This window comes from Erythranthe guttata, chromosome 4, assembly GCF_056151865.1.
Source record: "Erythranthe guttata isolate IM_541 chromosome 4, IM_541, whole genome shotgun sequence".
In the NCBI taxonomy this organism is placed as follows: Eukaryota; Viridiplantae; Streptophyta; class Magnoliopsida; order Lamiales; family Phrymaceae; genus Erythranthe; species Erythranthe guttata.
The window spans coordinates 4063821-4089937 of record NC_142536.1 but is presented as its reverse complement, the minus strand read 5'-3'; the positions used below and the strand labels follow the sequence as shown (position 1 = coordinate 4089937).

At 37.3% G+C, this 26117-nt stretch overlaps 7 protein-coding genes across 10 annotated transcripts; 1 reads left to right on the top strand and 6 right to left on the bottom strand.

Moving 5' to 3' along the window:
* Window positions 1-3571: 3571 nt before the first annotated feature.
* Window positions 3572-5183, bottom strand: LOC148770948 (uncharacterized). Of its 3 annotated transcripts, none has more exons than XR_016030742.1 (4): window positions 4864-5178; window positions 4275-4438; window positions 3914-4189; window positions 3572-3807 (listed from the first exon to the last, which is right to left on the bottom strand). XR_016030742.1 is itself a non-coding variant. In XM_088816531.1 (4 exons), the coding sequence occupies exons 1-3, from the start codon at window positions 5158-5160 to the stop codon at window positions 3920-3922; spliced, it is 864 nt and encodes a 287-aa protein (XP_088672657.1). In that variant the 5' UTR covers window positions 5161-5183; the 3' UTR covers window positions 3572-3807; window positions 3914-3919. The 3 variants fall into 3 exon arrangements, 1 of the variants encoding a protein (XP_088672657.1); XR_016030741.1 differs by having other exon boundaries at window positions 4275-4387; window positions 4864-5176; XM_088816531.1 differs by having other exon boundaries at window positions 4275-4571; window positions 4864-5183.
* A 64-nt stretch (window positions 5184-5247) lies between these two features.
* Window positions 5248-13103, bottom strand: LOC105960350 (uncharacterized). 2 transcript variants are annotated; one of them, XM_088816530.1, is made up of 7 exons: window positions 12804-13103; window positions 12613-12679; window positions 6665-7127; window positions 6322-6528; window positions 6089-6178; window positions 5906-6013; window positions 5248-5802 (listed from the first exon to the last, which is right to left on the bottom strand). In XM_088816530.1, the coding sequence occupies exons 3-7, from the start codon at window positions 7118-7120 to the stop codon at window positions 5506-5508; spliced, it is 1158 nt and encodes a 385-aa protein (XP_088672656.1). In that variant the 5' UTR covers window positions 7121-7127; window positions 12613-12679; window positions 12804-13103; the 3' UTR covers window positions 5248-5505. The 2 variants fall into 2 exon arrangements, 1 of the variants encoding a protein (XP_088672656.1); XR_016030740.1 differs by lacking the exons at window positions 5248-5802; window positions 5906-6013; window positions 6089-6178; window positions 6322-6528; window positions 6665-7127 and adding an exon at window positions 11709-11765 and having other exon boundaries at window positions 12804-13098.
* LOC148770947 (uncharacterized) lies at window positions 8680-11680 on the bottom strand. The gene is made up of 3 exons (XM_088816532.1): window positions 9660-11680; window positions 9506-9592; window positions 8680-9420 (listed from the first exon to the last, which is right to left on the bottom strand). Exons 1-3 carry the CDS (start codon window positions 11106-11108, stop codon window positions 8791-8793), a joined length of 2166 nt encoding a protein of 721 aa, XP_088672658.1. The 5' UTR covers window positions 11109-11680; the 3' UTR covers window positions 8680-8790.
* Window positions 13104-15368: 2265 nt separating the features above from the next.
* LOC105960916 (peroxidase 4) lies at window positions 15369-17613 on the top strand. Its single transcript, XM_012985166.2, has 4 exons — window positions 15369-15767; window positions 15899-16090; window positions 16655-16823; window positions 17014-17613. The coding sequence occupies exons 1-4, from the start codon at window positions 15522-15524 to the stop codon at window positions 17403-17405; spliced, it is 999 nt and encodes a 332-aa protein (XP_012840620.1). The 5' UTR covers window positions 15369-15521; the 3' UTR covers window positions 17406-17613.
* A 2305-nt stretch (window positions 17614-19918) lies between these two features.
* Window positions 19919-21264, bottom strand: LOC105956029 (eukaryotic initiation factor 4A-15-like). Its single transcript, XM_012979849.2, has 4 exons — window positions 21199-21264; window positions 21002-21077; window positions 20839-20921; window positions 19919-20231 (listed from the first exon to the last, which is right to left on the bottom strand). Exons 2-4 carry the CDS (start codon window positions 21073-21075, stop codon window positions 20062-20064), a joined length of 327 nt encoding a protein of 108 aa, XP_012835303.2. The 5' UTR covers window positions 21076-21077; window positions 21199-21264; the 3' UTR covers window positions 19919-20061.
* Window positions 21265-21553: 289 nt separating this feature from the next.
* Window positions 21554-23352, bottom strand: LOC105961103 (Excinuclease ABC, C subunit, N-terminal). The gene is made up of 4 exons (XM_012985377.2): window positions 23085-23352; window positions 22857-22995; window positions 22538-22671; window positions 21554-22450 (listed from the first exon to the last, which is right to left on the bottom strand). Exons 1-4 carry the CDS (start codon window positions 23240-23242, stop codon window positions 21640-21642), a joined length of 1242 nt encoding a protein of 413 aa, XP_012840831.1. The 5' UTR covers window positions 23243-23352; the 3' UTR covers window positions 21554-21639.
* Window positions 23353-24945: 1593 nt separating this feature from the next.
* LOC105961302 (Methyltransferase-related protein) lies at window positions 24946-25916 on the bottom strand. Its single transcript, XM_012985563.2, has 2 exons — window positions 25612-25916; window positions 24946-25329 (listed from the first exon to the last, which is right to left on the bottom strand). Exons 1-2 carry the CDS (start codon window positions 25768-25770, stop codon window positions 25213-25215), a joined length of 276 nt encoding a protein of 91 aa, XP_012841017.1. The 5' UTR covers window positions 25771-25916; the 3' UTR covers window positions 24946-25212.
* Window positions 25917-26117: the final 201 nt, after the last annotated feature.

Sequence of the window (26117 nt, the reverse complement as noted above, 5' to 3'; positions counted from 1 at the left end):
CGATGCAAACCAGATCACGTAGCCAACAAGATCCTCCTAAGGCGTCTGCTCGGAGAGAAAATGACACAGCTAACGACCTCCCACCTCGTGGAGGCTCTGGCTTGCCACCTCCTCCACGTCCGATGGATCCGCCTCGCGAGGTTCAGGTGATCCCCCCTCGGGACCCACCACTCGCCGATCCACCACTCCCTGCACCTCGAATGGTTCAAATAACTGAGGATGCGCTTCAACGCATGATAGCAGAAGGTTCAACTCGCGCTGCCACAGAGGCCGTGACCCAATATATCGCTACAATGGGAGTAAATGCTCCCAACGCGATACCAGCACCTGCTCCACATGCCCCCAAAATATTTCGCTCGCCAAGGGTTATCGACTCCCTGGGGGCTTACATCTGCCCCCAAAACATTTCGCTCGCCAAGGGTTATCGACTCCCTGGGGGTATACAGTGCCCCCAAAACATTTCGCTCGCCAAGGGTTATCGACTCCCTGGGGGTTTACATCTGCCCCCAAAATATTCCGTTCGCCAAGGGTTATCGACTCCCTGGGGGTTTATAGTGCCCCCAAAATATTTTGCTCGCTATGGGTCATCGACTCTCTGGGGGCCTACTTCCGCCCCCCCCTCGAACGGTTCAGATAACCGAAGAGGACCTTCAGCTTATAATCGCCGAAACTTCAACAATATCGACTTCTATTTGCTCCTCTAACGGTTCAGATAACCGACAAGGACCTTCAGCATACGACCGCGAAAGCTTCAATTCGTGTTGTCACTGAAGCAACGACACAACCGTGTGCATTCACCTCAAACCATAGGTCTCAAGCGCCTCATCCTACAGTGGGTGGTTAACCCATCCCAAGGTTGGGCATCACCCTTACCTTTCAACCCCAAGTGGGTTCACATCACATCGCAAGAGACGAGTATAATCTCCCTACTCAAAAAATAGAACATCCCAAGGGGTGACCATCAACCACCAAAAAAAAAAAAAAAAAAAAAAAAAAAAAAAAAAAGGGTAAAATCGCGCACGCGAAACCCAAGAAAAGAAGAAGAAAAAAGAAGAAGGTGAAGAAAAAAGAAACAAGAAAAAGAAGAAAAAAAAAGAAAAGATGAAGAACAAAGAAATAAGAAAAACAAGAAGAAGAAAAAATAAGAAAGAAGCAGAAAAAAAAAAAAAAAAAAAAAAAAAAAAAAAAAAAAAAAAAAATTGAGTTGCATCGCGCGCCCCGCTCCCCAGCAGCCCCGCGCCCGCGCAGTGCCCCCGCTCCCTGACACGAGCGCGCGGCCCTGCTCCCTGACACACGCGCGCGCGCGCGCCCCGCTCCCCGACACATGCACGCGCGCGCGCCCCGCTCCCCGACACATGCGCGCGCGCGCCCCACTCCCCAACACGCGCGCCCGCGCCCACCTTGCCGCGCGCGCACCGCCCTCCGACGCGCGCGCACGCCCGCGCCCCCGATCCCGACACGCGCGCGCGCCCCCGCTCCCCGACACGCGCGCGCGCGCCCTGTTCCCCTACAAGCGCGCGCGTTCGCGCCCCGATCCCCAACACGCGCGCGCACGCCCCCCTTGCCGCGCGCGCCCCACCCTCCGACGCGCACGCACGCTTGCGCCCCGCTCTCCCACGCGCGCGCCCCCTACGCTCTTGCCGGGTGCGCCCTCGCGCCCCGCGCCCCGGTTGTCCAGCAAGCCCCGCGCCCTGTTCCCCGCGCGCTCAGCTAGCCTGCGCCCCGCGCCCCATCATGCGCGCACTCTGTGCCGCAAAAAAAAAAAAAAAAAAAAAAAAAAAAAAAACGGGCACGATTCTTGGGGCAAAAAATGCACAATTCCCGAGACATACTCTGGCACGATTCCCGATGCGCGCGCGGATACAAATCCCGAGGCGCGTATCCGGCACGCTTCCCGAGGCAAAAAAATGGGCACGATTCCTGAGGCAAAAACTAATCGGGCACGATCCCCGAGGCTCCCGAGGGCACGAATCCTAAGGTGCGCAACCGACACGCTTCCCGAGAAAAAAACGGTCACGATTCCCGAGAAAAAAAAAACAAGTTGGACACGATTCCCGAGGCGCGCATTCGACACGCTTCCCGAGGCGCGCATCCGGCATGCTTCCTGAAACAAAAAAAAAAAAAAAAAGGAGAAGAAAAAGTGAATAAAGCAACATGCTGCGTCACTCTCGAGGAAGTCCCTATCAGCTCCTCATAAAATTCTTAACAGCTCTACACTCTCTCTCTCTCCGTGCACTACATGCGCGCGTGCCCCCCCCCATGTGGGCTACTGCGAGCATGGACCCCAAGTGCGCGCAAACTCAGGCACATCAGCGTCCTACAATGCGTGCCGCCTCTCCTACCTCGTAGCGCGCGCTTACCTGAGGTCGCGCACAACTCTCAAAATTCTACATCAAATCACGTGAAGATTTTGACGCACTTTACTAAATCGCGCGAGAATTTCTGTGCGCTCCACCAAATCACTTGATAGTTTCACCTCGCTTAACCAAATTGCGCGAGCTATTCAACGCGCCTACCAAGTCGCGCTCACTATCAAACGGATAAATAAAAAAAAAATTATTTCTCCACGCCATGCCAACGATTAACGCAAGACTACAGCACCGATCTACTCTCGACACGATCCGGTACCCTTTTCGACTTGGCTCCCACATCGTCTCGAGAGTGGGGGGCTTGCGAGACAACTCCCATGAGGAGCCAACTCCATCGGCATTACGAATCCGCAGCGAGACAACTCCCACGAGGAGCCAACTCGCTCGGAACTACAACTCGTAGCGAGACAACTCCCACGAGGAGAGAACTCGCACGGTCATATAACCCGTTGCGAGGCAACTCCCACGAGGAGCCAACTCCCTCGGGTCTATGAAACCATAGCGAGATAACTCCCACGAGGAGACCACTCGCTCCTTCCTACAACCCGCAGCGAGACAACTCCCACGAGGAGCCAACTCCCTCGGGTATACGAAACCATAGCGAGATAACTCCCACGAGGAGATAACTCGCTCAGTCATATAACCCGTTGCGAGGCAACTCCCACGAGGAGTCAACTCCCTCGGGTCTACGAACCCACAGCGAGATAACTCCTACGAGGAGACCACTCGCTCACTACAACATAAATTTCTATCTATAGCACGTAACAAACGCTATTAAACGTTTTTATAGCGTTTTACCGAACGCTATGTATTGTCAAGCTATCGTAGATTGGGGGTATATTACAGCATTAACGTAGCGCTATTAGAACTCGTGTTACAATAGCGTTTATTGTACGCTGTGAAACAATTTATGATAGCGCTTTATTAAGGCTATAACAAAGTTATAACAACAGTTTTTGGCAGTTATATGTCGGCCTTTGATAGCGTTTCATAACTGCTATTATAATATTTACATACAATAGCGACGATTGGATGCTATTATAAGCTTTATTATTCCAGTGTATACGCGCTATAATCAATTTCAAATAGCGTTTTCTCGCTGTTGCTACATCAACCTGTTCCATAGCGTTTTATAACATACTACAGCAGCTCGAGAAATTAAAAAATGAACATGTGACAGAATGAAATTTATACCATCATGATTGATCAAGATAACACAATACAATCATTCTCATTAATATAATCTCAACCAAAGTCAAAAATCTAAAAACCAAAAATAGCTATCTAGCTAGTAACATTCATATTACCAAAGTATAAAAACATATAAATATAAAAATGTATGAATAATATTTAAAAACGAAAGGATTCCGGCAAAGAAGTCATGTCTACATGAATTGCACCTCACATTCATTATCCATATCCATAATCATTCTTTTACCTGTGAAGAAAAAATATATATATATTTATATTAACACAAAAGAAAGTATATGAATATAAATATGTTGAAGAAAGAATACAATATATTTTAAAGTTTCGTTGCTTACCAAACTCTAAGATATAATCACTTTGTCTGATGGCCATGCTACTGTAGTTCCAAATGCATCTTCCATGAATTCCATTTCAGATGTAGGCCTCCAAAGAGATGCGATAGAAACTTTCACAGTATCAATCCAAATTCGCATAGCATTAGGACCTAAAGGAACAAAATGAACTAACTCGTTTGGATCACTTGAACTAACTCGTCCTTCTGCAACTACTTCACCAGATCCACGAATATCCAACAACTTGCACTTTTTCCTTACATTGTTAGTATTCACACTCTGTCAAATGTAACATTATTGAAAAGCTTATGATAAATTTCAAACGAATTATAAATTATAATACATTAAAAAAAAAACTCTTTACCGTAGGAGATGATCGATTTTCTTCTCGAGTTTCTGTCGACTTTTCAAGAATTACATTACTAGCTGGCCAAGCTATAGCTGAATTAACTGCATCTTTAACGCGTACCAAATCCACTGTAGGACGCCAGAGAAATGCTTCAGGAATTATTGCAACATCTACACAAACTATCATGGCATTGGGTCCGAGAGGAATATTATTGACCAAAGCATTTGGGTCACTCGATTGCAAGAAACCTTCAGCAACTATTTCATTTTTTCCACTCCAATCGAATAATATACATCTAGTTCTTGAAGTATTCTACCAAAGAGAAATGCATATCACACAAGGTACATACTAGTTAAACACAATTCATTACATGAAATTTCACCACAAATTAAAGAAAAACTCAGAGAGAATAAAAATCACTGTCTCCTGCTCAAATTCAATTAATTAATAGAGATCAATGCCATAATAAATAAATGTGGAGTAGAGAAAATAATTTAAGCACACGAGCCATATTTTTACAAAATTTCAAACAATTTGATAACGGGTGTTTATTCAACAAACTACAAATAAAAAAAATATGTAATATAGAAAAAAAGTATCTTACCGAATGTGAGGACGTGTTTTCTCGCCTCTCAGAATGTTGCTCTGTTTGTATGATAACGCGGTCAACAGGCCAGGCAATCGGTTCACCTTGAGCTTGTTGCATACAAGTCATAGTAGTTGTAGGTCTCCATAGAAAAGCATCGGGTTTATTTGGATTATCAACGCAAACTTTCAATGCATTTGGTCCCAAAGGAATTTTATCAACTAGCTCTTCTGGATCATCTGATATCAAATGTCCTTCAGCAACAATATCTTCTGTTCCAAGCCAATCTAATAACTTACACTTATTCACTGACATGGTATTGACAACCTAAATATAAAAAAAAATAGTAGGATAAAAAAAATAATAGAAAAACATGTCAGTGAAATAAGAACTAGTCATCCATCAAATATATTTCTTAAAGCTAAAGTATGATAATCATAATGGCTAATATTATTCAACTATATTTCTTAACTCAACAAAAAAATGAAGAACATGAATGAAACTTATGCTAACACAATGGTGATTGACCCGACAAAGCCACAAACTTCATAAATATAATATATGAAAATCATGTAAACAATAATCAAAACTGAATGTAAATACTTGCCTTTGGAGGTATTTTGTCCACCTTTGCATTTTCTTGAATCTAATAAAATAATTTTAGATGGTGTTAATAAAAAAAAAAGGATCATTACATAATTTTCTCCAATTAATAGAACTTGCCTTATCTTTTACCCCTGTGTTGACAATATTCTCTAATTTTTTTATTCTTTCTTCCATCTCAGCTACATAATCACTCTTGATTTGAAACAATGCCAATTTGCTCATTGTCATTTCTCTTCCCATTCCTCGCACGCGTCCACATCTATCTTGTCCAAGGACCTTGGTAAGAGAGTCCTCTCTCACATTTGTTGTTGATGAGGATGGTGAATCAATTTCAAATTCATTGAGTTTCTCCTACAATAACCACTCATGTACTAAATATCCAATTTTGAAAGATCATACAAGTGTGGTGCATAAATTTTGAAAATAAGAAAACAATATAAAATGATTGTCTTACTATAGTTTCTGAAACTGTTGTATTAACTGGTGTACCATCTTTTTTGGTACGTGATTTAATCCAAACTTTGACCCTCGACACAGAAGATGAGGCTGCACTATTTATTTTCTATAACAATAAAAGATTGTAATCAGTAAGAAAAGCGTCAAAGTAATAATGTATTGCATAAAAAGTGAGGATTACCATGTCTTCTGCCAGTCGTGCCATTCCTTTCCGGCTGCATGTGTGTGGGATTTGTTTACGCCTCATTGCCTTATATTTTTCACTGACACCCTGAAATTATTTTATGTCAGTAGATGCTCAATTATTAAATAACATGAATTTAACACTTAAATTAGCATTTCTACATCACAGAAAGTATCACTTTAACAAATCGATCACATGAGTATTATTATAAAATTTCACTTCAGACATACTGTAAATGTTGAACTTATTTTTTCTCGGACAAATTTTCTCCACTCAGCTCTATTTTGAATGTTCTTAGGTTGCAGTTGAAGTCTTTCTTCTTCATTTTTTGCTTCTCGTATTTTTTTTACTAGCCTTGATTTTGAAGCCCTCCACTGACATCCCATTGATCTAAATAAAACTTCTTTTTTCCATTCTCCACCCACATCGAATCTTGCCTGAAATAGAAAAACAAAATTCGTTTGAGTGATACACTATAAAGATTGAAAAAAGTTATTTATCTACACTTAATTTACAAAGATGTATCAACCGACATCTATATAAGATTAAGAGTAAAACAATGACTTATAATACCTGAATTGATTTCCATAAAACTACTTTTATATTTTCACCAAGCTTTCTCCAATTTTGAAGAGTTACAGGTACATGTTCTCTTACCAGTGGACCTAAATAAGAAGATAATTTAATTGACCCATCTCCACATGGTTGACCTTTATCAGTAAAGTCGACATGTACACGACTTCCAGGCTCTATAGCAATCTTTCTCATTTTAGTTGGACCCCTAGTCTTTTTAGATCCAATAAGGCCTTCTGTTGAATCTTCTGATAATGATACATCTTCTTGGTTCATTTCTTTGAGGGAATTTGAGTATTGTTGAAGACTATTTTCACTGGGCATTGATGTATCTCGACATGTTTCCAGGTTTGCTTGCATGATACCATCTTGTGCATTAGAATGAATAACAGCTTGTGTGATCTCTCCACCAGACTTTCTTTTTTTTGAACACCTGGTCTTGCCATTAGCAACCATGGTTTACCTGCAAGAAAAGTAGTAAATATACCATCGATTAAATGATTATACCGGAGATAGGAACCTCAAGAAATATGATTTATAAACAGAACTAGACTTCACTTTAAAACTACCACGACACATGATTCATAATTTTCAGTTTCAAACCACAACGTAAATCATAATATTTAGATACATGTCTTTTAGAAGCAAATAATAATAATCAACAGTCCAAATTTTATGATGGATGCAATATAAGAAAATGTTAACGACGGTGATGTACAGTAGTCCCTGTAAAATGACATAAAACTCAAAGCAAAGCAACAAATATAGAGGCACTACAAAAGTAGCAAATATGTCGCAAAATATTTCAAACCTGATCTCACCCTCCAAAAAAGAAATAAAAATATAAGTACTTTCGATACGAGGAAACTATAAAATTAAATTAGCAGTCCTTCACAATCTTCCCTAATATGCCCAACTTCATTATCAGACTCATCAAGGTCCACGTCTATTGATAGTGGCATTGAAGCAACATCTATATTATCATCATCTTCATCGCCATCTTCAAACTCATATAAGCCCCTTGGTGGTGCCTTTAACGCAACATACCAATTAGAAGAATCGTCTTCTCTCGAATAAAATATTTGTTTTGCTTGAGATGCTAAGATGTATGGATCTTTTGCAAACGATATCTGACTTTGGTGAAGGTTCACAAGAGTAAATCCATCCTCAACTTTAACACCATTACCTTGAATTGCCCAGTCACATCTAAATATCGGAACATAAAATACGTGATAATCCAATAATATTATATCTGTCAATATTCCATAGTACGTAACCAAATCAGTGACTTGTGATGTATCCTTTGCACTGGCTCTACACAAGCTAGTTGCCTCGTAAATCACCCCACTATTTTGGGTTTCTTTATGGACGTCTTTTGTGTGAAATCGTTGTCCATTGATAATATATCCTGTATATGACAACGCATTTTCCTGTGGTCCATATGCAATCCATTTCAATGTATCGGAGTGACTAATTGAATCAATAGGGATCTGTAATAGTGTAGATTATTTAATTCATCAAAAGGTATACAAAGTATTTTGAAATAAGTATACAGTAATTAACTAAATAAAAATAATGCTTAACAACTTCACCTAACCTTGTCTTTTATCCATTCTGCAAATTTTTCGGTATGTCTACTCCAAAGCAATGTTGCATCTTTTCTTAAACGCACGTTTGAGTCTTGCAACTCCGTCAAGTGCATGCTATTAAGAAACTTAACGAAGTATTTGTTTATAGTATGTAAATTTGAAAATTAAATCGTACTTACTCTAAATATGGATCCACTTCGGATGTATTCATAAGAACAGCAAGATGTGCAATTCTTTTGTCTCGGTTGCTTAATGTTATTGACGTGGCTCCGGAAATTGGACGGCCTTCAAGTATTACTTCACTAGAAAATTCCTCATTGCGAATCTCTTTTTCCTCTACCCGTATAGATTTTTTCAAAAACTCACTACAAAATCTAATACATTCTTCTCCAATATATGATTCAGCGATACACCCTTCAGGCCGTGCATAATTTCTTACATAGTCTTTAAGTATCTTCATATATCTAAAGAAGAAACAACTTGTAAAAAGTGTAACTAAACTTAAATATGAATCAGAAAAATAAAATATATTAATAATTACCTTTCAAATGGATACATCCACCTAAAGTGAACAGGTCCACATAATCGAACTTCTCTTCCTAGATGAACTATTAAGTGTACCATAATATCAAAAAAAGATGGTGGAAAATATCTTTCAAGCATGCATAGAGTTTCTATAACCTCTTCCTCAAGTATTGCAATTTTCTCTCGATCAACTACACGTTGACATAACTTGTTAAAGAAAATACATAACCGGTGTATTGTCGTTCGAGGACCTTTTGGAAGCAATCCTCGTAGAGCAACTGGAAGCAACTGTTGCATTAGAACATGATAATCATGAGATTTGAGACCAATAATCTTACATTCTTCTAATGCCACACAATTTCCGATTTTTGAGCAATAACCGTCAGGTCCTTTGAAATCATATAGTCTCTTGCAAAATTTTTTTTTCTCAAACCTTGATAATGTCCAAGGAGCTGGTGGTAGATATGTTTTGGTACCACGAAATTGTGGGTGTAAGTCATTTCGGATGTGCATATCCTGTAGATCTTTTCGAGCATTAACCCCATCTTTTGACTTTCCAGAATGCAATATTGTACTTATTATGCTTTCACAAACATTTTTCTCTACGTGCATTACGTCTAAATTGTGTCGCAATGGAAGTTCCTTGAAAATCATGATAGTAAAACTTATTATTTATACTTTTAATATTAACTTGGATGAAAAAAAACACTAAGAAATAAAAACTAACCTCCCAGTATGGCAAATCAAAAAAGATAGATCTTTTCTTCCACCTTGAAAGCTCATCTTGATCATTATCTATGTTGTTGGCATCATTAATTTCATCATCATCAACATCATCATCATCATCATCATCATCATCGTCATCTGCTTCATCAATGATATTGGTTGGTCTTTTTCTTTTTCGTATTTTTAATTTTTCCAAAATCATTCACAAAATTTCTGAGAACAGCACAAATTTTTCGGCCTGTCAAGAATTTCGGTTTCCTACCATGTTCCACATTATTATCAAACCACGATTTTTTTTCGCGATATGAATGCCTAGGTGGTAGAAATTTTCTATGGCCCATATATGCAAATTTTCTGCTATTTGATAACCATTTGTGATCTGTACACTTTCCACAAAGCGGACATGCTTTTTTACCTTTTGTACAACACCCAGCAAGGTTACCATATGCTGGAAAATCACTGATGGTCCACAACAAAATTGCTCTAAGTTTGAAAATACTCTTAGTAAATGCATCATAAGCCTGAACTCCATCTTGCCACAATCGTTGCAAGTCTTCTATAAGTGGTCGTAAATAAACATCTATGTCGTTACCAGGCTGCTTTGGACCAGGAATAAGTAGTGTTAACATAATATTCTCTTTACTCATGCACAATAATGGAGACAAGTTATATGTAACTAGCATAACTGGCCAACAACTATATCTGGAACTTAACATAGAAAATGGATTGAAACCATCGGTAGATAGACCAAGTCTAAGACTTCGTGGATCAGCTGCAAATGATTTCCATTTATCATTAACCAAGTCCCATGTTACAGAATCAACCGGGTGATGCATTTTTCCATCATTACTTTTCTTACTAAAATGCCACCTTAAATCTTCGGCTGTTCGTTCGGATCTAAACATCCTTTTAAACCTAGGAATAATGGGGAAGTATCTCAAAATTTTAGCTGCAACACCTTTTCTAATCTCATTTGTCCTCTTGTTTATCTTCCATCTCGATACACCACATTTAGGGCAGTTTTCCAAGTCCTGATACTCTTTTCTAAATAGACAACAATCATTGACACAAGCATGAATCTTCTCATACCCAATTTCAAATGTCTTGATAAACTTTTTCAACGAGTAAAATGTTTTTTCAACTACATTGTCCTTTGGGAGCATATCAGCCAATATACTAAGTAGTTCATTAAAACTCTTATTGGACCACCCACTACGAGTTTTAAGTCGGAGTAAAGCTACATTGCCTGATAATTTGTTATAACTCGAGCAGTTAGGGTACAAAGGTGTTGCTGCTTCTTCTAATTTTGCTCTAAAATCATCATCATGAATGTCTTCCGTAGGCTCGTCGTTGTTTTCATTAACAAATTGATTAGACCTCATATAGTCTTCATCTAAGAAATGGGCAGTTCGATACAAGTTATACGCCTCATCGTTAACTACATCGTTATTTGTATCTTCAACAGTTATATCATCGCCGTGCACGTACCAATCTTGTCTTTGTTTATACTTGCCATCCATTCCTCTTGTAATTAGATGTTCAACAACAGTACTAGCAAACTGGTGATCTACATTGCGACAATCCATGCAAGGGCATAAGATCATCTCTGGATTCCCTAAGTTTCTTAGCACTGTATTCACAAAATTCCATGCTCCATTCTCATATTCAGGATCAGCTCTATGAAAAAAAAATACAACACCAAAAAGAAAAAGAAAAACTATTGTTCTAGTGATCTATATTAAAAAAAAAAATCATGACTACCATAATAATTTTTTTACCTGCTAAGACGCACCCAACTTTTATCCAGCATACTGGTTATACCACTTAAACAAAGCAAATTCTAGAATTCAAACATTAAAAACTGCTTGTAAGTTACGCAAGTTCAAAAAAATGAAACTAAAATAAGATTTCATTATAGCTTACACTACACTATCACAATAATGTGTGCAACGGATTTCTAAAATGAACCAGCATCACATAAATATAGCACATAAATTACACAATCAAAAATTGAAAGTGAACCAACAAATACAAAATTCTGGCAACACTATGGTCTATGAAATAGAGAAAAGTTGAATTATATTTTATGAAATAAAATTGAAACAAATAAAACAAGACACCATGCTTCAGCTTAAACATTAAAAATAAATAGTTTTTAAATTTGCCGGGATCACTATCCTGCATGGATCAATTCTAATTCATACTTATAATAAATATATAGTTATTGTAAAATATCTGAAACCTTCCTCTTTCGTTATTCTCTAGTAGTGAAATATGAACAGACAAAAATCAGATTCTGGACGCCAATATTTTTGTTACAAAAAACACAATCACTTTAGTGATTGTTGCTGACTATCCTAAAACAAATTATTATAGACTATCAACCAGTAAAGTGATTACATATACTCATACCTATGTTTTAAAACAGTAAGTTTCAAGTTCTAACTCACCTTACACAAAGCTGAGTTATTACCTATAAAATCAATTTATTTATTTTTAGTGGACATAAAAAACTAAATCACCATTTGATTTTTTTTTTCAACTATTAAGCATCCATGATTAATCCCCAAAAAATAATTAAATTTTACCATCAAACACGAATCTAACAAATTATATTGTTTAATACATGAGTATGAATCTAATTACTGTCGAAAAGGTGGTTCGAGAATAGGAACGAGCAGGCTCAATATGATTGAAATTGAGCCTGTCAATTCCATCTTAAGTTGGATTTTAATTTCAAAAACACAAACTCCACTAAACAACACACAATTATTAAAATAGTATGTAGCACATAATTATTCTCACATATTAATATCCTAATATCCCAAATCAATTTCATCAAAACATACTATATCCTTAACATATTTGAGTGAATCATGATAAACTCTGTACCATCCAGATCAAGAACAGTAAAAAAAAACTGCATATAGCCATATACTATCAACAAATTTTGAAAATTTAAATTGTCTTTAATAAATTGGATTCCATCAATTTATATTCCTTAAGAGCGAGCGATTTAAATACATCATATTGATTTTAATCACTGCCACATACAAGTTGTTTTATGTACAATATTGCAAAACGAAAGACAAGAAGGACAAGTATTACCTTTAATTTCCAGTGCACAACAAGAATCACCAGCACAAACGACAATTAATTTAGTACCTCACGAAGTCTAGATCCCCATCCATGAAAGAACACCGAAAATCACAAATAAGAGAAATTAATTTAGGGAATTAGGGCTTCTTTAAAAAAATAAAAGGTTAATAAACAAATCAAAAAATTGAGGACGCCCATACCTGTTACAGCTTAAAAATAATGGAGTGGGCAAGAAAACACCAACAATTTGGACCAGAGAGACGGATGTCTATATGACGAATATTTTGGGGCGCCAATTCAGATCTATCTGCTTGCGTGAGCGATGCCAGATGATCGGAACAAAGATTCAGCGTGGAGAGGATTCGAAATTGATAAACGATGTTCTTAAAACTGCTGCGTGTTTAAGGGAAGATGGAGAGACGGCAGAGTTCTAATACGCTAAAGGATTCTAATACGCGGCAGAGTTAATTTTTTTTCCAATTTTTTTAGCAAATAGCGGCAAATATCTAATATAGCGTTTTTATTTTTTAATTACTATTAATTAAAAATACTAAATATTTACCACAGCACTTATGTTGGAAACGCTATAAATAAATGCTATTAAAGGATACATTTGTTGTAGTGGCTCCATCCTACGACCCGCAGCGAGGAAACTCCCACGAGGAGCCAACTCGCTCGATACTACAAATCTGTTGCAAGGCAACTCCCACGTGCAACCACCTCGCTCGATAATAAGACTCGCAGCGAAATAACTCCCACGAGGAGACAACTCGCTCAGAGCAACCTCAATCCGCGCGCGCCTCAATCGCGCGTCATCTAATGCTCCTACAACTTCGCTGCAAGACAACTCTCTCGAAGAGACAACTCGCATGAAATTCACTATATAATCGCAAGCTCAAGTTAGCACAATTACAACCCTAGAAGCACTTAGAGATATTAGGAGAATCTATATAGCCTGGCCAGCTTGATTACTCAAATTTATCTACTTGTTTTCGATGGGTCATTCATTAAAACGTGGCCACGGTCCAAACATACTTAAGACCCACGAGGTCTAACAAGGGGCACGACCCCCATAAAAAAAATCTTGAGAGTCTGATCCCCTCCTCAAGTACATCACGCACAAGGCTATATATAAACACATATAAGCAACGCGTCAAAACATTGACAATGTCGAAAAATAACAACTCCCACGAGGAGAATACTAGCTCCGTGCTACTACATTATCGTGAGACAACTTCCACGAGGACATAACTCGATCAACTCTATTACCCCAGAGACAACTCCCACGAGGAGATTACTTGATCTGTGCTACTACATTATCGTGAGACAACTCCCACGAGGAGATAACTCGATCAACTCTATTACCCCAGAGACAACTCCCACGAGGAGATTACTTGATCTGTGCTACTACATTATCGTGAGACAACTCCCTCGAGGAGATAACTCGATCAACACTATTACCCCACGACGAGACAACTCCCACGAGGAGATAATTCGCTACTACATCGTCGCGGGACAAAACCGACGACTCAATTAACTTACATCGCGACAACTTGGTCGCGCTATGCACCAATGCGCATTCACGCCCCTCCGACACACGCTCCAACGCGTTATCGCACACCATCGACCACTACAATTTTTACTCTCGACACGATATGTCACCCATTTCAACATGGGCCCCACATCGACTCGAGAGTGGGGGGCTTAATGATATGCCTAATTGGCCCAACCCAATGGGCCTACAAATTATTTACCTACTGGGCCACGAGCCCAATATCGAAGACTACTATCACCGAGGCCCAATCACCTTCAAGCAAGGTTTGGGCCCGACAATCTCAACTAAGCTATAAATACACATTTGAACTCATTCCATAAGGTACGTCCAATTAACTGAGCAATACTACAATACGTATTATCTGGACTATTTCTATGATCAGCATGTCTGACTTGAGCGTCGGAGGGGTTTCCGGCGGATCAACCCCCGGCTTAGTTCATGTGTTCTATGATCGCAGGTACCTCAGGATCATCAAGTTGTCAAGCTACTGATCTGCTTTGCTCTCCCAGTTCATTTTCTACACCACCCCAGGTGATCTAAGTAATTAGCATCATCAATGTTATTTGTCTATAAAATCTTTTGTTTAACAAAACTAACATATATTTATAAGGCGGGTTTGAATGTAATCACACTAAGCTAATTACGTGTCACAAGCTCGATCTAACGACTGTTGGCATGTGGATACGAAGTTGCGTCAACTGACACAAGCTCACTTGCTCCAACCGTTATACGATTCCTTGCAGGACTAAGTTATCATCTATTTGTTTAATATAAAATTGGTAAATACTTTTTCAAGATTATTGATTACAAAATTGAGAAATAGTCAAAATATGATATAATCATATAATATAATTAATCCACTATTAAGACTATTTCACCGATTTAATCATAGTCCCTGCATGGCATCTTGACGAGGCCAAACATCTAATTACGTACTGTGTCTAATTACAAGTTAACAAATATCTAATAAAATATGTAATAATATATAATAATTAATATGAACAATCAAACTTTGAAAATTTCCCCACCTGCCCCACCCCCACCCCCACCCCCACCCCCCACCCCCAGTCCAATCCAATCCAATCACCCTCAAACATCAACTCATGTTTTCACGTAATTAACGTGTAATTTATCATCATATATTATTTATTTAATTAAATAATCAAAAAAATTGTTTACCTTTTCTCAGTGCCATGCAAATTTAATATACAAATTAAAAAAAAAAAACGTCTGCATCATTTGGTAAGCTGCTTTTCCAAATACATGCATTGAACCTCTATATATATACACGCACATTCACTCCCTTTTTCCTCACAACAAACAAACTCGATATATATCACTACAAAACAAAATACACGAAAAAATGGCAGCCTCCTCTTCTTCGTCTTCGTCCTCGTCTTATTCGTCGGTGTTTGTGATTGCGACTTTACTAATTGTCTTATTGATGAATGTGGGGCCCTCGTCGGCTCAACTGACAGAGGATTACTACAAGAAGACATGCCCGAAGGTGTTCGATACCGTCGAGTCCGCCGTTAAGTCCGCGATCAAAAAGGAGAAACGCATGGGCGCCTCCCTCATCCGACTGCACTTCCACGATTGTTTTGTCCAAGTACGTATTTTATATATATAACTAACTTCTCGTAATTTTCAAGCTTCATTAGATGCGCTAATCATTATTTTTCTTCTTCATTTTTTTAGTAATTATGTATTACCTTAATATGATTATTAAAATTTGGACAGGGGTGTGACGCGTCAGTACTACTGGACGACACATCATCGTTCACCGGCGAGAAGACTGCGGCCCCCAACAATAATTCGATAAGGGGTTTCAACGTTGTGGACGATATCAAGTCCAAGGTGGAGTCCGTGTGCCCCGGTGTCGTCTCATGCGCCGATATTCTAGCCATTGCCGCCCGCGATTCTGTCTCCATTGTGAGTTTTTATAAATTTTTGGGTAAATTACAACCATCCCCTAAGGTATGGTCAAATTACGAAAACCCCCTCTTGTTTGGGCAATTACAACCACCCCTTAATTATAAATCTTCTTACACGTCCACCCTTACAATTTCAAATTTAGTGGAATCTTCGAGATTATATGGAATATTATCACTTTTGTACCCGTTTTATCCCATCCGAATTCCACATTTTGAAGCAAGATGATCATAATATGTTTTTTGACTTGTACTTATCCGATTGTGGTGCATCAAAAACTGTATTTTTACACAAAACGAGTACAAACTAGAGCACATTCCACGATATGTAGATGATTATGTTGAATTTGACACCATAAGGGTGGAGGTGTAGGAAAAAATCATAATTAATTATAATGGTTGTAATTTACCCTAAATTTTATAACTAGTACCGATATTTAATTATAATCATTGTAGCTAGTGCTCCATTTGTATGAAAGAATCTGAAGACGGGGGCCCACGCCCCCCGTCGCCTCATCTTGGCTCCGCCACTGAATATATAATAATTAAAATTAATTAATTGCAGCTCGGAGGGCCGGAATGGGATGTGAAAGTCGGAAGACGAGACTCGAAAACGGCGAGCCTTGCGGCTGCAAATAGTGGTGTGATTCCACCACCAACTTCAACTCTTAACAACCTTGTCAATAGGTTCCAAGCTAGAGGACTCTCCACCAAGGACATGGTTGCATTATCAGGTCCTCATATTTATATATATTTGCATTCAACACCCCACATTTTCTCTAATTGCTAAAACACCCCATAATTCAATTTTTTTAGCAAATCACCCCCTAAAAACTCATTATCTAGGGTTTTTTTTAGCAATTTGATATAACATAGGGGCACTAAATGCAATAAACTCATTTTTGATTTTGTCTAAAAAAACAGGAGCACACACCATTGGGCAGGCGAGATGCAGCCTGTTCCGAACGCGTATATACAACGAGACGAACATAGACGCTTCTTTCGCTCGTAAGAGACAAGATAACTGCCCCCGCACGACCGGGTCGGGCGACAATAACTTGGCCTCACTCGACGTCAAAAGCCCCACATTCTTCGACAACGCTTACTACAAAAACCTAATCAAGAAGAAGGGGTTGTTGCACTCCGATCAGATTCTGTACAACGGTGGATCGACGGATTCGCTTATCGAAACGTACAGCAAGAAACCTGAGACGTTCAACGATGATTTCGTCACGGCTATGATCAAGATGGGTGACATCAGCCCCCTCACTGGATCCAATGGTGAGATCAGAAAGAATTGCAGGAGGGCCAATTGATTACACAATCTGAATTATTAATAAAAGTATTTCGTTTTGATTTTTTTATTGGTTTTTTTTTTTTTTTTTTTTTTTTTTTTTTGTTTTTTTGTGTGTTGGAATCCAATAAATGGCATGTTGGCCTTGGTTTTGTTTTTATTTGTGTGTCAATTGTAATTGACTCTCTCTCTCATTTTGTATTTTGAAATTATACTTATTTGTTAATTTACTTGGTGTGTGACGTCATAAAATAATGTTATATATATACTACAAATATATAGATATTTATATACAATAGATTAAATCATTATAATACAGTCTATGTATTCATTCATTAAGACCTCCATGCAAGATGAATTTTGAATTTTAATTAAAATTCAAATTAACAATTGGCATCGCTAAGTTACGGTCACTCCTGAGGTATGGTCAAATTACAAAAAAACCCATATGTTTGGATAATTACAATTAGACCCCTCAACTATGAATCTTCTTACACGTTCACTCTTATGGTGTTAAATTCAACATAATCTTCTAGATTCAGTGGAATATTCTCCAATTTATAGTCATTTTGTGCAAAAATTAAGTTTCTGATGCACCACAATCTAATATTTACAAACCCATAGACAAATCTTATAATTATCTTAGCTTGTTTCAAAATCATGTAGAGCTCGAATGAAACAAAACGGATACAAACTGGAAAATATTCTACATAACTAGAAGATTCCACTAAATTTGACACAATAATGGTGAACATGTAAGAAAATTCGTAGTTGAGGATTGGGTAGTTATAATTACCAAAAAATAAGGATTATTTTATTTTATTTTTTTCTCATAATTTGACCTTACCTCAGGGATGAACGTAATTTACGACAAGAATGAAATCAAGCATAGAGCAGCCTAATAATACTTGAATAGCAACCACTTGACCTGCCATTAATGCTTTGACCATAGGATGACGTGGAAACCGGTGACTCAGCACGTGATTCATGACCCTGCTGCTCTTCTATCCTGGAATCATCAAACGATGACGTCATCCTCCTAGGAGAAGAACAACTCCGAACCCTACGTTGTTTCGGAGTAGTACTGCTACTACTCAGCGGAGACGACGAGCTCGTTGACCAGGATGAAGAAGATGTTGACCTTGATGGTGGGGACTGGTTATTGAGCTTGAGCTTGGGGAGAAGAACACTCGGTACGAGGTTGTTTTTTTTGCGTTGACTATGATTCTTTTTGGCGGAGACGGCGGCCGGGCTGGAATGGAATGAAGGTGGAGGTGTTAGAGGAGGGATTAGTAACGGAGATTCCGGCCGCCAGCTGGATTTGTATTTAGGTGTGCCTGGTTGAGATTCCCACATGAACGGAATATTCCCAACCGAACTTTTTGATCTATAGTAAACATCATCCGATGAAGTGTCGTCGATCATGATCGGAAAATCACCCGATACCCGTTTCGAAAAAGAGTACAGACTTTCTTCGCGGGACTTTTTTGTCCTAATGGAGTTTAGTGCTGCTAATACTTCTGTCTTCATAATCATATATATATAATCATATATATGTATGTATATATGCTTATTAATTACTACTTTCTGAAAAAAAGGGTTTTCTTGGTTAGGGTTGAGGAGTATATTTTGTTTTTGATGTTGGGTGATTTTTATTGATAATTAGTTAAGGGCAATTAAGAAGAGGGTTTTGGTGTGGTTAATATATTGAGTTTTTGAAAGAGAAACCCTAACCATTTGAGAATGACTTCCAAACTCAAATTTAGGGTGTTAGTTATCTTAATAATATCATATTTATAGTATTATATATATATATATATACATATATTAATATATATATTTATATATATAGTTGGATCCATAGATGGGGGATTTTAATTAGTTGTTTAATTATTTCACATGCATGGACTGCCTTGATTAGCCAAATTATAAATTATGAAGTCAAACTGATTTAAGAATATATATATATATATATATATATATATATATATATATATAGCATAAGTATGTTGTATAAATGTACATAGCGTGGTAATAATGAATAACATGTGTAAATATATTCAAGGTGAATAAGAATTACGTTCTCGTATGGTTTGCAAGCTGCTATATATACGAGAGTGTAGGTTTACGATCAGTGCACCTATATATATGATTGGTTGTGATCGAGTTTCTTTGTTACATAGAAAAGAAAAAGGGTGAATAAGAAATCTCACCTTCTTTCACTATTAATTAAGATGATGTTAGTTCGATTGGTTTAATCGACGTTGACAATACATATGTTGTTAATTAACCTAAACAAACGAATAATTGAAAAATAAATAAATAAATGAAATTAATACTACTCAGAAACCACGTTCCAAAACAAGTAATAGTAATTAACCAAAGAGAATATGGCGCCCAAATTTGAAGGAGGGATCACGTGCTTACTCGCACTGTCACGTGCCTATCTCTGATCCGTATTTAATTTTATTCAATAATTTAATTACGAGTTAATATAAAATTTTGGATTTGCATTTAATGAAGGCATAGTAAAAGTTGCCAAAAGGATATCGTTGAATCTGTAAAGGGGTTTTTTTGAAAATAAATAAAATTGGTGTACTACTTTGCAGTGAAACTTTATCTTTTGTGGGGCTAAATCAAATATTCACATTTTACCATCGATAATTGTCTTGTTTAGACTAATGATCGTCGCTAAAGTGGGTCCCACCAAAACAAGCTGGAAGATTATCGCTAAGGTAATCACCGACTGTTCCGGTAAACTTCTTCATCTGCTCTAGGATCCGACTGAATAATGACGTGGCACCACCTGTGCCTCCTCTTTGCTCAATCCCACGTGGCTTCTCGAACCCTTTTTCACAAAGAAAAAAAATTAAAATAATAAATTTTAATTAAAAGCATTATTTTGATATAAATTTTTGGGTAAATTACGGAAATACTCTTAAACTTAAACTTAATTATGAAAAAACCATATACATCCATAATTACCAAAATTCCCGCCACCCTGCAAGCGCGATATTTATTTATGCTACTTTTTATATTTATTTATGCTACTTTTTAAATACAAAAATTACACTTAGGGAGCCTTTACACGGAATGTTTATTTTTCTTAAGTAATATATTCACAACCTTTTAGTATTAACATTATCTCTGATGATAATTTTTGTCTTTAAAAAAATAGTTAATAATTGCCACGTCTGTAGGGGTAGAATCGGCATTTTCAGAGACTAAAATACTCTAGAATAAAAAAGATTCCGTGAAAAAATCACACGGTAAAGAAGCCGGTATAAGACGAAAACAAACGTCGGGGGTCTGGTAATTACTAATTATGGATAGATGGGGTGTTTTGGATTTTGATAATTATGGTGGGGTATTATTCATAATTTAGCATAAGTTAAGGGAGATTTTCATAATTTAGCTTAATTTGAATGAAAGAATTGTTGGTTGAGAAAACACACCGGCTTCGAAAAGACACTGCTGAAGACTACTAACATAAAGCTCATCATTATCTGTGAAGAACTCTCCATCATCAGCTTGAAGCCTGCACCATAATATATAAGATTACGATTAAATCACCCTTAATTATATATCATTAATTAATTAATTGTGGACAACACTTACAAATTATTCATCTTTGAGTAAAATCTATAATTATTATCAGATTGTGATCCTTGTGCACTCAAACCAGTCATCATACCTGCAATTAAATTAAATTATATTCAATTTTAAAAAAAAACAGAACTGAAGAAAAAACTCTTTATATTTAAAAAAAAATAATAATAAATATATAATAAATAAATAAAAAGAACAGAACGAACCTTAGAATCGGAACGAAGAAATAGATTGGCTAATTTGGTGAACCTGTTCTCGAATATTCCCCTACATATATATATTTAGTGGGGCTTGCCCTTGTCCTACTAGAGTTCTATTTGATTTTGGATTTGCCTTTTTTATATTTTTGCCTAATTAAACTTGAAATATTTATGATTAAAATATTATTTGATTTATATTATGGTTATGTATATATATAAATATTGACTCCAAATAGGAATATATTAAGGTTTTCTTTTTTTCTTTCCTTTTTTTGGATTTAAAAGTTTTTTGTGGAATATTTATATTGGCATAATATTTTAGTAACAGTAAATAATAATACCATAAAATAATAATAAAGAATTAAAAAAAGAAAGAAAGATAGATTACACAAGGAAATTACAGTGCTCATACAAACTTGTATACATGATTTTCCTTCCACACACTAATTATACATACATTGGAGAGTTGGTCAAGTCAATTACATCAGGAAAGAAACTACTAGTTGGCCTTCTCTTCTTCTTGCATGGCAATGGTGTAATTATATCTATGATCTCAACTTCATCTTTGTCTGTAGCAACTAAGCGAGTTGCCGCCGCCGCCGATTCTTTCTCAAGTGGCTCGTCCACCTCCGTAATTAACTCGACCAACCTGTGATTTTTTCGCGCATTTCCAGCAATACAGGAGCTATTATGTAACGAAAACGACGTTCTTACAGGAGGGGATTCATTATTATTAACAATAAAGAACTGCCCTTTGTCTTCGTCTTCTGTAATTTGAGGTGAATTCTTCGGCCAATCTTCTGCCCGTGTTTTTGCTGCGCAGCATCCACTCGATTCAATTTCTCGGTGAATGTATTCTTCCTTACTACCTACACAGTTAGGGAAACCGTCATTTTTTGTTGATGATTCTTCGTCGGTTGCTTCAGTAATTGGAGGTGAATTCTTCGGCCATACTTCTGCCCGTGTTTTTCCTGAGCAGCATCCACTCGATTCAGTTTCTCGGTGAATATATTCTTCATTACTATAGTAATGGAAATCGTCATTTTTTCTGGATGATTCTTCTTCGGTCGATTCATGGGAAAGACCTTCACATCCGTCATCGTCATCATCGTTTACGATTGGACAATCGTTGGCAATATTGTAACAGGGCAAATCATCCATGGGAGAGATTTTTGTCCTCATCTGCTCGGGCAATGCAGGGCAGCCCGAGGTGTGCGTTTGGTATTTAGTCGAGAACAGATTCACCGTCAGGTTCAAACTGACAGAGACGAAAACGAAGCCGTTAGTACACGCTACCGAAAACAAAAACGAAAAAAACCCGAATTCAGAATTATCTTAAGAACACCTTTGCCAGGGTGGAAGAGTGAGCATTGTGTAGGCCAATTTGATCTTGTTAGCAATTCCAGAGAGGGATTTGAAATTTACAGCTGCCTTTCGTACTGCTAGCGATTCGACCGGGTGTTGCCACGCCCACTCGAACTGGAATTAATTTAATTTTGAACATTTATCAAACACTAGCAAAATTTCATCATTAAATCAATTTTACTTGTTTCTTTCTAATAATTCGAAATATCAATAATAATATAATTCACCGACACGAGCAGCTGAAAAATTAGGTCTAGAAAAAAATTAATTAATTTTTTTGAATGAAGATGAAGAAGCACCTGAAGAGCGGCGACGTTAGTAGGGAAGCCGTGGATGCACAGCACCATTTCCCATGGGCGCTTCTTCTTCGTCCGCCACGCGCCGCTCCCGATCTCGCCGTTGTGCTGCCGTATTCTCCGCCGTGGATTCACTGTAAATCTGTAAAACGAAAAAAAAAGAAGAAATTTTATACATCAGTTATCAATTATCAATATGAATCAGGAGTGAAATCCAGAATGGAATCGAACCCGATGTAGGTGTGGCCTTTGAATCTGGGGCAGACTGAAGTGAGGAGATAGCACGCGAAGAATCCAGCACCTTTTCCATCATCTCCTTCTTCCACTTCTCCACCGTTTTCATGTATGGCTTCTTCTTCATTCTCTTTTCTCCCCTTCCTTTTCCCCATCTCTCTCTCTCTCTCTCTCTCTCTCTCTCTGTTCTGTCTGATAGAATTGGATAATGGATACCCCAATATCGATTGCAGAAATTCGACCGTTGCAACACACGGGTCTCGTCTTTTTTATTGTATGGAATGGGCTAAAATATTTATATTTCTAGGTTCAGCTTTCATTTTTGGGCCGAATTTATGGACCGGGCCCACCTTCAATTTAATCCTTGATATTTGGAAGTTTGAAATTATTTTTATTATTTTAATTTCCCTTTTTTTGCGAGGAAAATAAATCATTTTAATTTCCATAAAGCACCACTATTATTATTTCACAAATATTATATAAGAGATTATTTCTTTAAAGCATTATTTTTTTATGCGAGGTGCTAAATACCATCCAATGTTATTTTTTTACTAAATTCTGTTAAAAATAAATTTACTCTTGATCATGACGTAATTTTTTTGTTTTTTTTTTTGTTTTTGGTTGTCTGCAAGAGGTCGAGTAGTTGGTGGAAAGAGAATGCCAAATTACCCGAACTTGAATTTCCTTGCCACTAGTATCAGATTTTTGCAAGGGGGGAGTGCTATCTATGGCAGTGATGAACGATGACTGATGACGAGGGGGACGTTTCAAAGCGTGATGGGTTCATAGTCGTTTATCAAACGATACGAAATAAAAAAATAAAAATAAAAAATTAAAAAAAATTGTGTCGTAGTCTACTATATCATATCATAACTTAACATTAACTGAAGTAACGTTCACCATTGGAGTCAAGATGATAAACAATCACAAACACCCATCACATCGTTAAAATAAGTCGTGTACGGAAAAAAACGACCCCGTAAACTAAAATAAGGAATGACATATCTTCTATTATAAGTGCAATTATAACACCAGAAGCAAGACAAATTGCAGACCAGCGTTGTTTAGCAAATCGGAAAAACGTCCATATGTCAAAAGCCCGGGTCAGAAACATGCATTGCTAGAATTGCGTGTAAAAAAGAACGAAAATAATATGCTTCTTTTCAACCATAAATAACAACTTCCAACAGCCCTCTATTCTGTGTGCTCATCGGAAAAAACCAAATTTCAAAGAAGCAGATGGAAACAAATATACTATTCGTTTCGACTAGGAGAAGGAGTCGGAAAGCTAGGGCATGGGAATGACAAGAGTTAAGTGGCAAAAATGATACCAAGAAAGTTGAAGTAATCGATCCCCCACTTCACATAACCACAACAACGCAAAGTATGTTGATATACCTTTAAATAAAGCTGAAACGTATTTCAAACGTAAAATTAGTTCATAACAAGCATATCCTTCAAAATCACAGATTCTTTGGTATAATACCGCTCTCGGGCCCTAACTAATGTATGAAGAAATTTTGCTGGACGACGTATAAAAACTTATCACAATTTATAACAGGTGAGCTAACATTCACAATTTATTCTCTGCTCGACAATTCATTGACTACAATATATTCTTCAAGACAATCCATGCCTAGACAAACGCAATTTCCAAACGATCGTAGTTAAAAGACTTCAATATCAGATTAAGTCAGATGTTCGTTACTTTTTGAAGAATGGATGTGAATAACGAGCACATCAAAAAAGAGTCCGAGTCTCTTCTCTTAACAAAATGGATAAAAAAAAAAGGTGATCTCCGAGAAGATAACAAATTTAATACGCACATAGTAAAACAATATAACAAGTAAAACCCCGCTTAACAAAAAGTCGACAAATGTATTCTATATATTCGAGTATAATGTCAAACTGACGACAGAAAAAAGAGCGAAAAGGGGATATAAAATTGTATGATCTTCATCTATACAAGCAATCGTTTCATAACAACTCACAAGAAGTACGGCAACACAATTTTCATTCTTGCTTTTTCGAAGCACGTATGTAAAAACTCTACAACCGAGATTATTCAAGAAAAAATCACCATAACAGAAAAAGAACTGTCGGACACGACGTATTACTGACCGAATTAATCGGCAGAGAGCTTCTCCGTCGAAGAGGATGAAGAAGCTAAGTTCCTCCATAGATATTTGCCGCTTGCCATGTCAACAAATGTCCAAAACCCCTTCCCCACGGCCGCGCAAACCTAAAATCACATTATGAAATTCAATTTTTTTTCCCCCTCAATACAGAATTGTTCATACAAGGAAAATAAAATTCACTCAGGGCTCAATTTCAACAAATTATGGAAGAACAATTAAAAAACAAATTTCACAAATCATCAATTGATCTGTAATTGCATGTACACTACATAATTTCGCTTCATTATCGACTTTCGAAAAACAAATTTTCAACCTCAGCCATTTTTTTACTTCAAAATTGAAAATTGAGGAAGAATAAAAAAAAGGAATTAAGACGAATAAAATACCTTGGAAGACATGGGAGCGGCGCCGGTGGATTCAGCTTCTTCGGCGACGTCGACGCCGTCGTCGTTCAGGGGGTCCGGCGAAGAGTTGAGGTTTCTAAGAACGAAGAATCCGGCGAGGGTAGCAGAGAGAAAGATGAGAATTATTCTGAGCGGACACATCTCCGAGTTTCTCTCTCTTGATTTTCTAGAGAGAGAAAAAAAAATTACTTGATTATTGGGAGGAGAGAAGAATATAATGGTATTTATTATTAGTGTTAATGGGAGTTGATTTAATTCTAGTATATTTCTACTATTATTATTATTATTAGGTCATGTTACTCACAATTATTGATCGATTTTATAAATACCAATGTCAATTTTTTAAAATAATAATCCTTGAATGGGTTTGGTCAATCAATTCACCTAATCCTTGACCCTATGCGCGTAAAGAATAGGGCAAATTCAGAATCTCTTAATCCTAATTAATTCAGGAATAGGAGTATGTAATTAGTTTAGGAATAGGGATT

Excerpts from the sequence above, each read along its gene's own strand:
- LOC148770948 (XM_088816531.1), bottom strand. The coding sequence starts at position 5,160 with ATGTCAGTGAATAAGTGTAAGTTATTAGATTGGCTTGGAACAGAAGAT. Across the intron at positions 4,572-4,863 it reads AAAACACGTCCTCACATTCG|AATACTTCAAGAACTAGATG; the intron begins GTAAGATACTTT and ends TCTCTTTGGTAG. Across the intron at positions 4,190-4,274 it reads AAAATCGATCATCTCCTACG|AGTGTGAATACTAACAATGT; the intron begins GTAAAGAGTTTT and ends TACATTTGACAG.
- LOC105960350 (XM_088816530.1), bottom strand. The coding sequence starts at position 7,120 with ATGGTTGCTAATGGCAAGACCAGGTGTTCAAAAAAAAGAAAGTCTGGT. Across the intron at positions 6,179-6,321 it reads AAATAAGTTCAACATTTACA|GGTGTCAGTGAAAAATATAA; the intron begins GTATGTCTGAAG and ends AAATAATTTCAG. Across the intron at positions 6,014-6,088 it reads CACGACTGGCAGAAGACATG|AAAATAAATAGTGCAGCCTC; the intron begins GTAATCCTCACT and ends TTATTGTTATAG.
- LOC148770947 (XM_088816532.1), bottom strand. The coding sequence starts at position 11,108 with ATGATCTTATGCCCTTGCATGGATTGTCGCAATGTAGATCACCAGTTT. Across the intron at positions 9,593-9,659 it reads AAAAGAAAAAGACCAACCAA|AATGATGCCAACAACATAGA; the intron begins TATCATTGATGA and ends GATGATGAAATT. Across the intron at positions 9,421-9,505 it reads TTGATTTGCCATACTGGGAG|GAACTTCCATTGCGACACAA; the intron begins GTTAGTTTTTAT and ends ATGATTTTCAAG.
- LOC105960916 (XM_012985166.2), top strand. The coding sequence starts at position 15,522 with ATGGCAGCCTCCTCTTCTTCGTCTTCGTCCTCGTCTTATTCGTCGGTG. Across the intron at positions 15,768-15,898 it reads TCCACGATTGTTTTGTCCAA|GGGTGTGACGCGTCAGTACT; the intron begins GTACGTATTTTA and ends AAATTTGGACAG. Across the intron at positions 16,091-16,654 it reads CCCGCGATTCTGTCTCCATT|CTCGGAGGGCCGGAATGGGA; the intron begins GTGAGTTTTTAT and ends AATTAATTGCAG.
- LOC105956029 (XM_012979849.2), bottom strand. The coding sequence starts at position 21,075 with ATGATGACTGGTTTGAGTGCACAAGGATCACAATCTGATAATAATTAT. Across the intron at positions 20,922-21,001 it reads TACTCAAAGATGAATAATTT|GCTTCAAGCTGATGATGGAG; the intron begins GTAAGTGTTGTC and ends ATTATGGTGCAG. Across the intron at positions 20,232-20,838 it reads GCAGTGTCTTTTCGAAGCCG|GGTTCGAGAAGCCACGTGGG; the intron begins GTGTGTTTTCTC and ends TTTGTGAAAAAG.
- LOC105961103 (XM_012985377.2), bottom strand. The coding sequence starts at position 23,242 with ATGGGGAAAAGGAAGGGGAGAAAAGAGAATGAAGAAGAAGCCATACAT. Across the intron at positions 22,996-23,084 it reads AAAGGCCACACCTACATCGG|ATTTACAGTGAATCCACGGC; the intron begins GTTCGATTCCAT and ends TTCGTTTTACAG. Across the intron at positions 22,451-22,537 it reads ACTCTTCCACCCTGGCAAAG|TTTGAACCTGACGGTGAATC; the intron begins GTGTTCTTAAGA and ends CGTCTCTGTCAG.
- LOC105961302 (XM_012985563.2), bottom strand. The coding sequence starts at position 25,770 with ATGTGTCCGCTCAGAATAATTCTCATCTTTCTCTCTGCTACCCTCGCC. Across the intron at positions 25,330-25,611 it reads CCGCTCCCATGTCTTCCAAG|GTTTGCGCGGCCGTGGGGAA; the intron begins GTATTTTATTCG and ends ATGTGATTTTAG.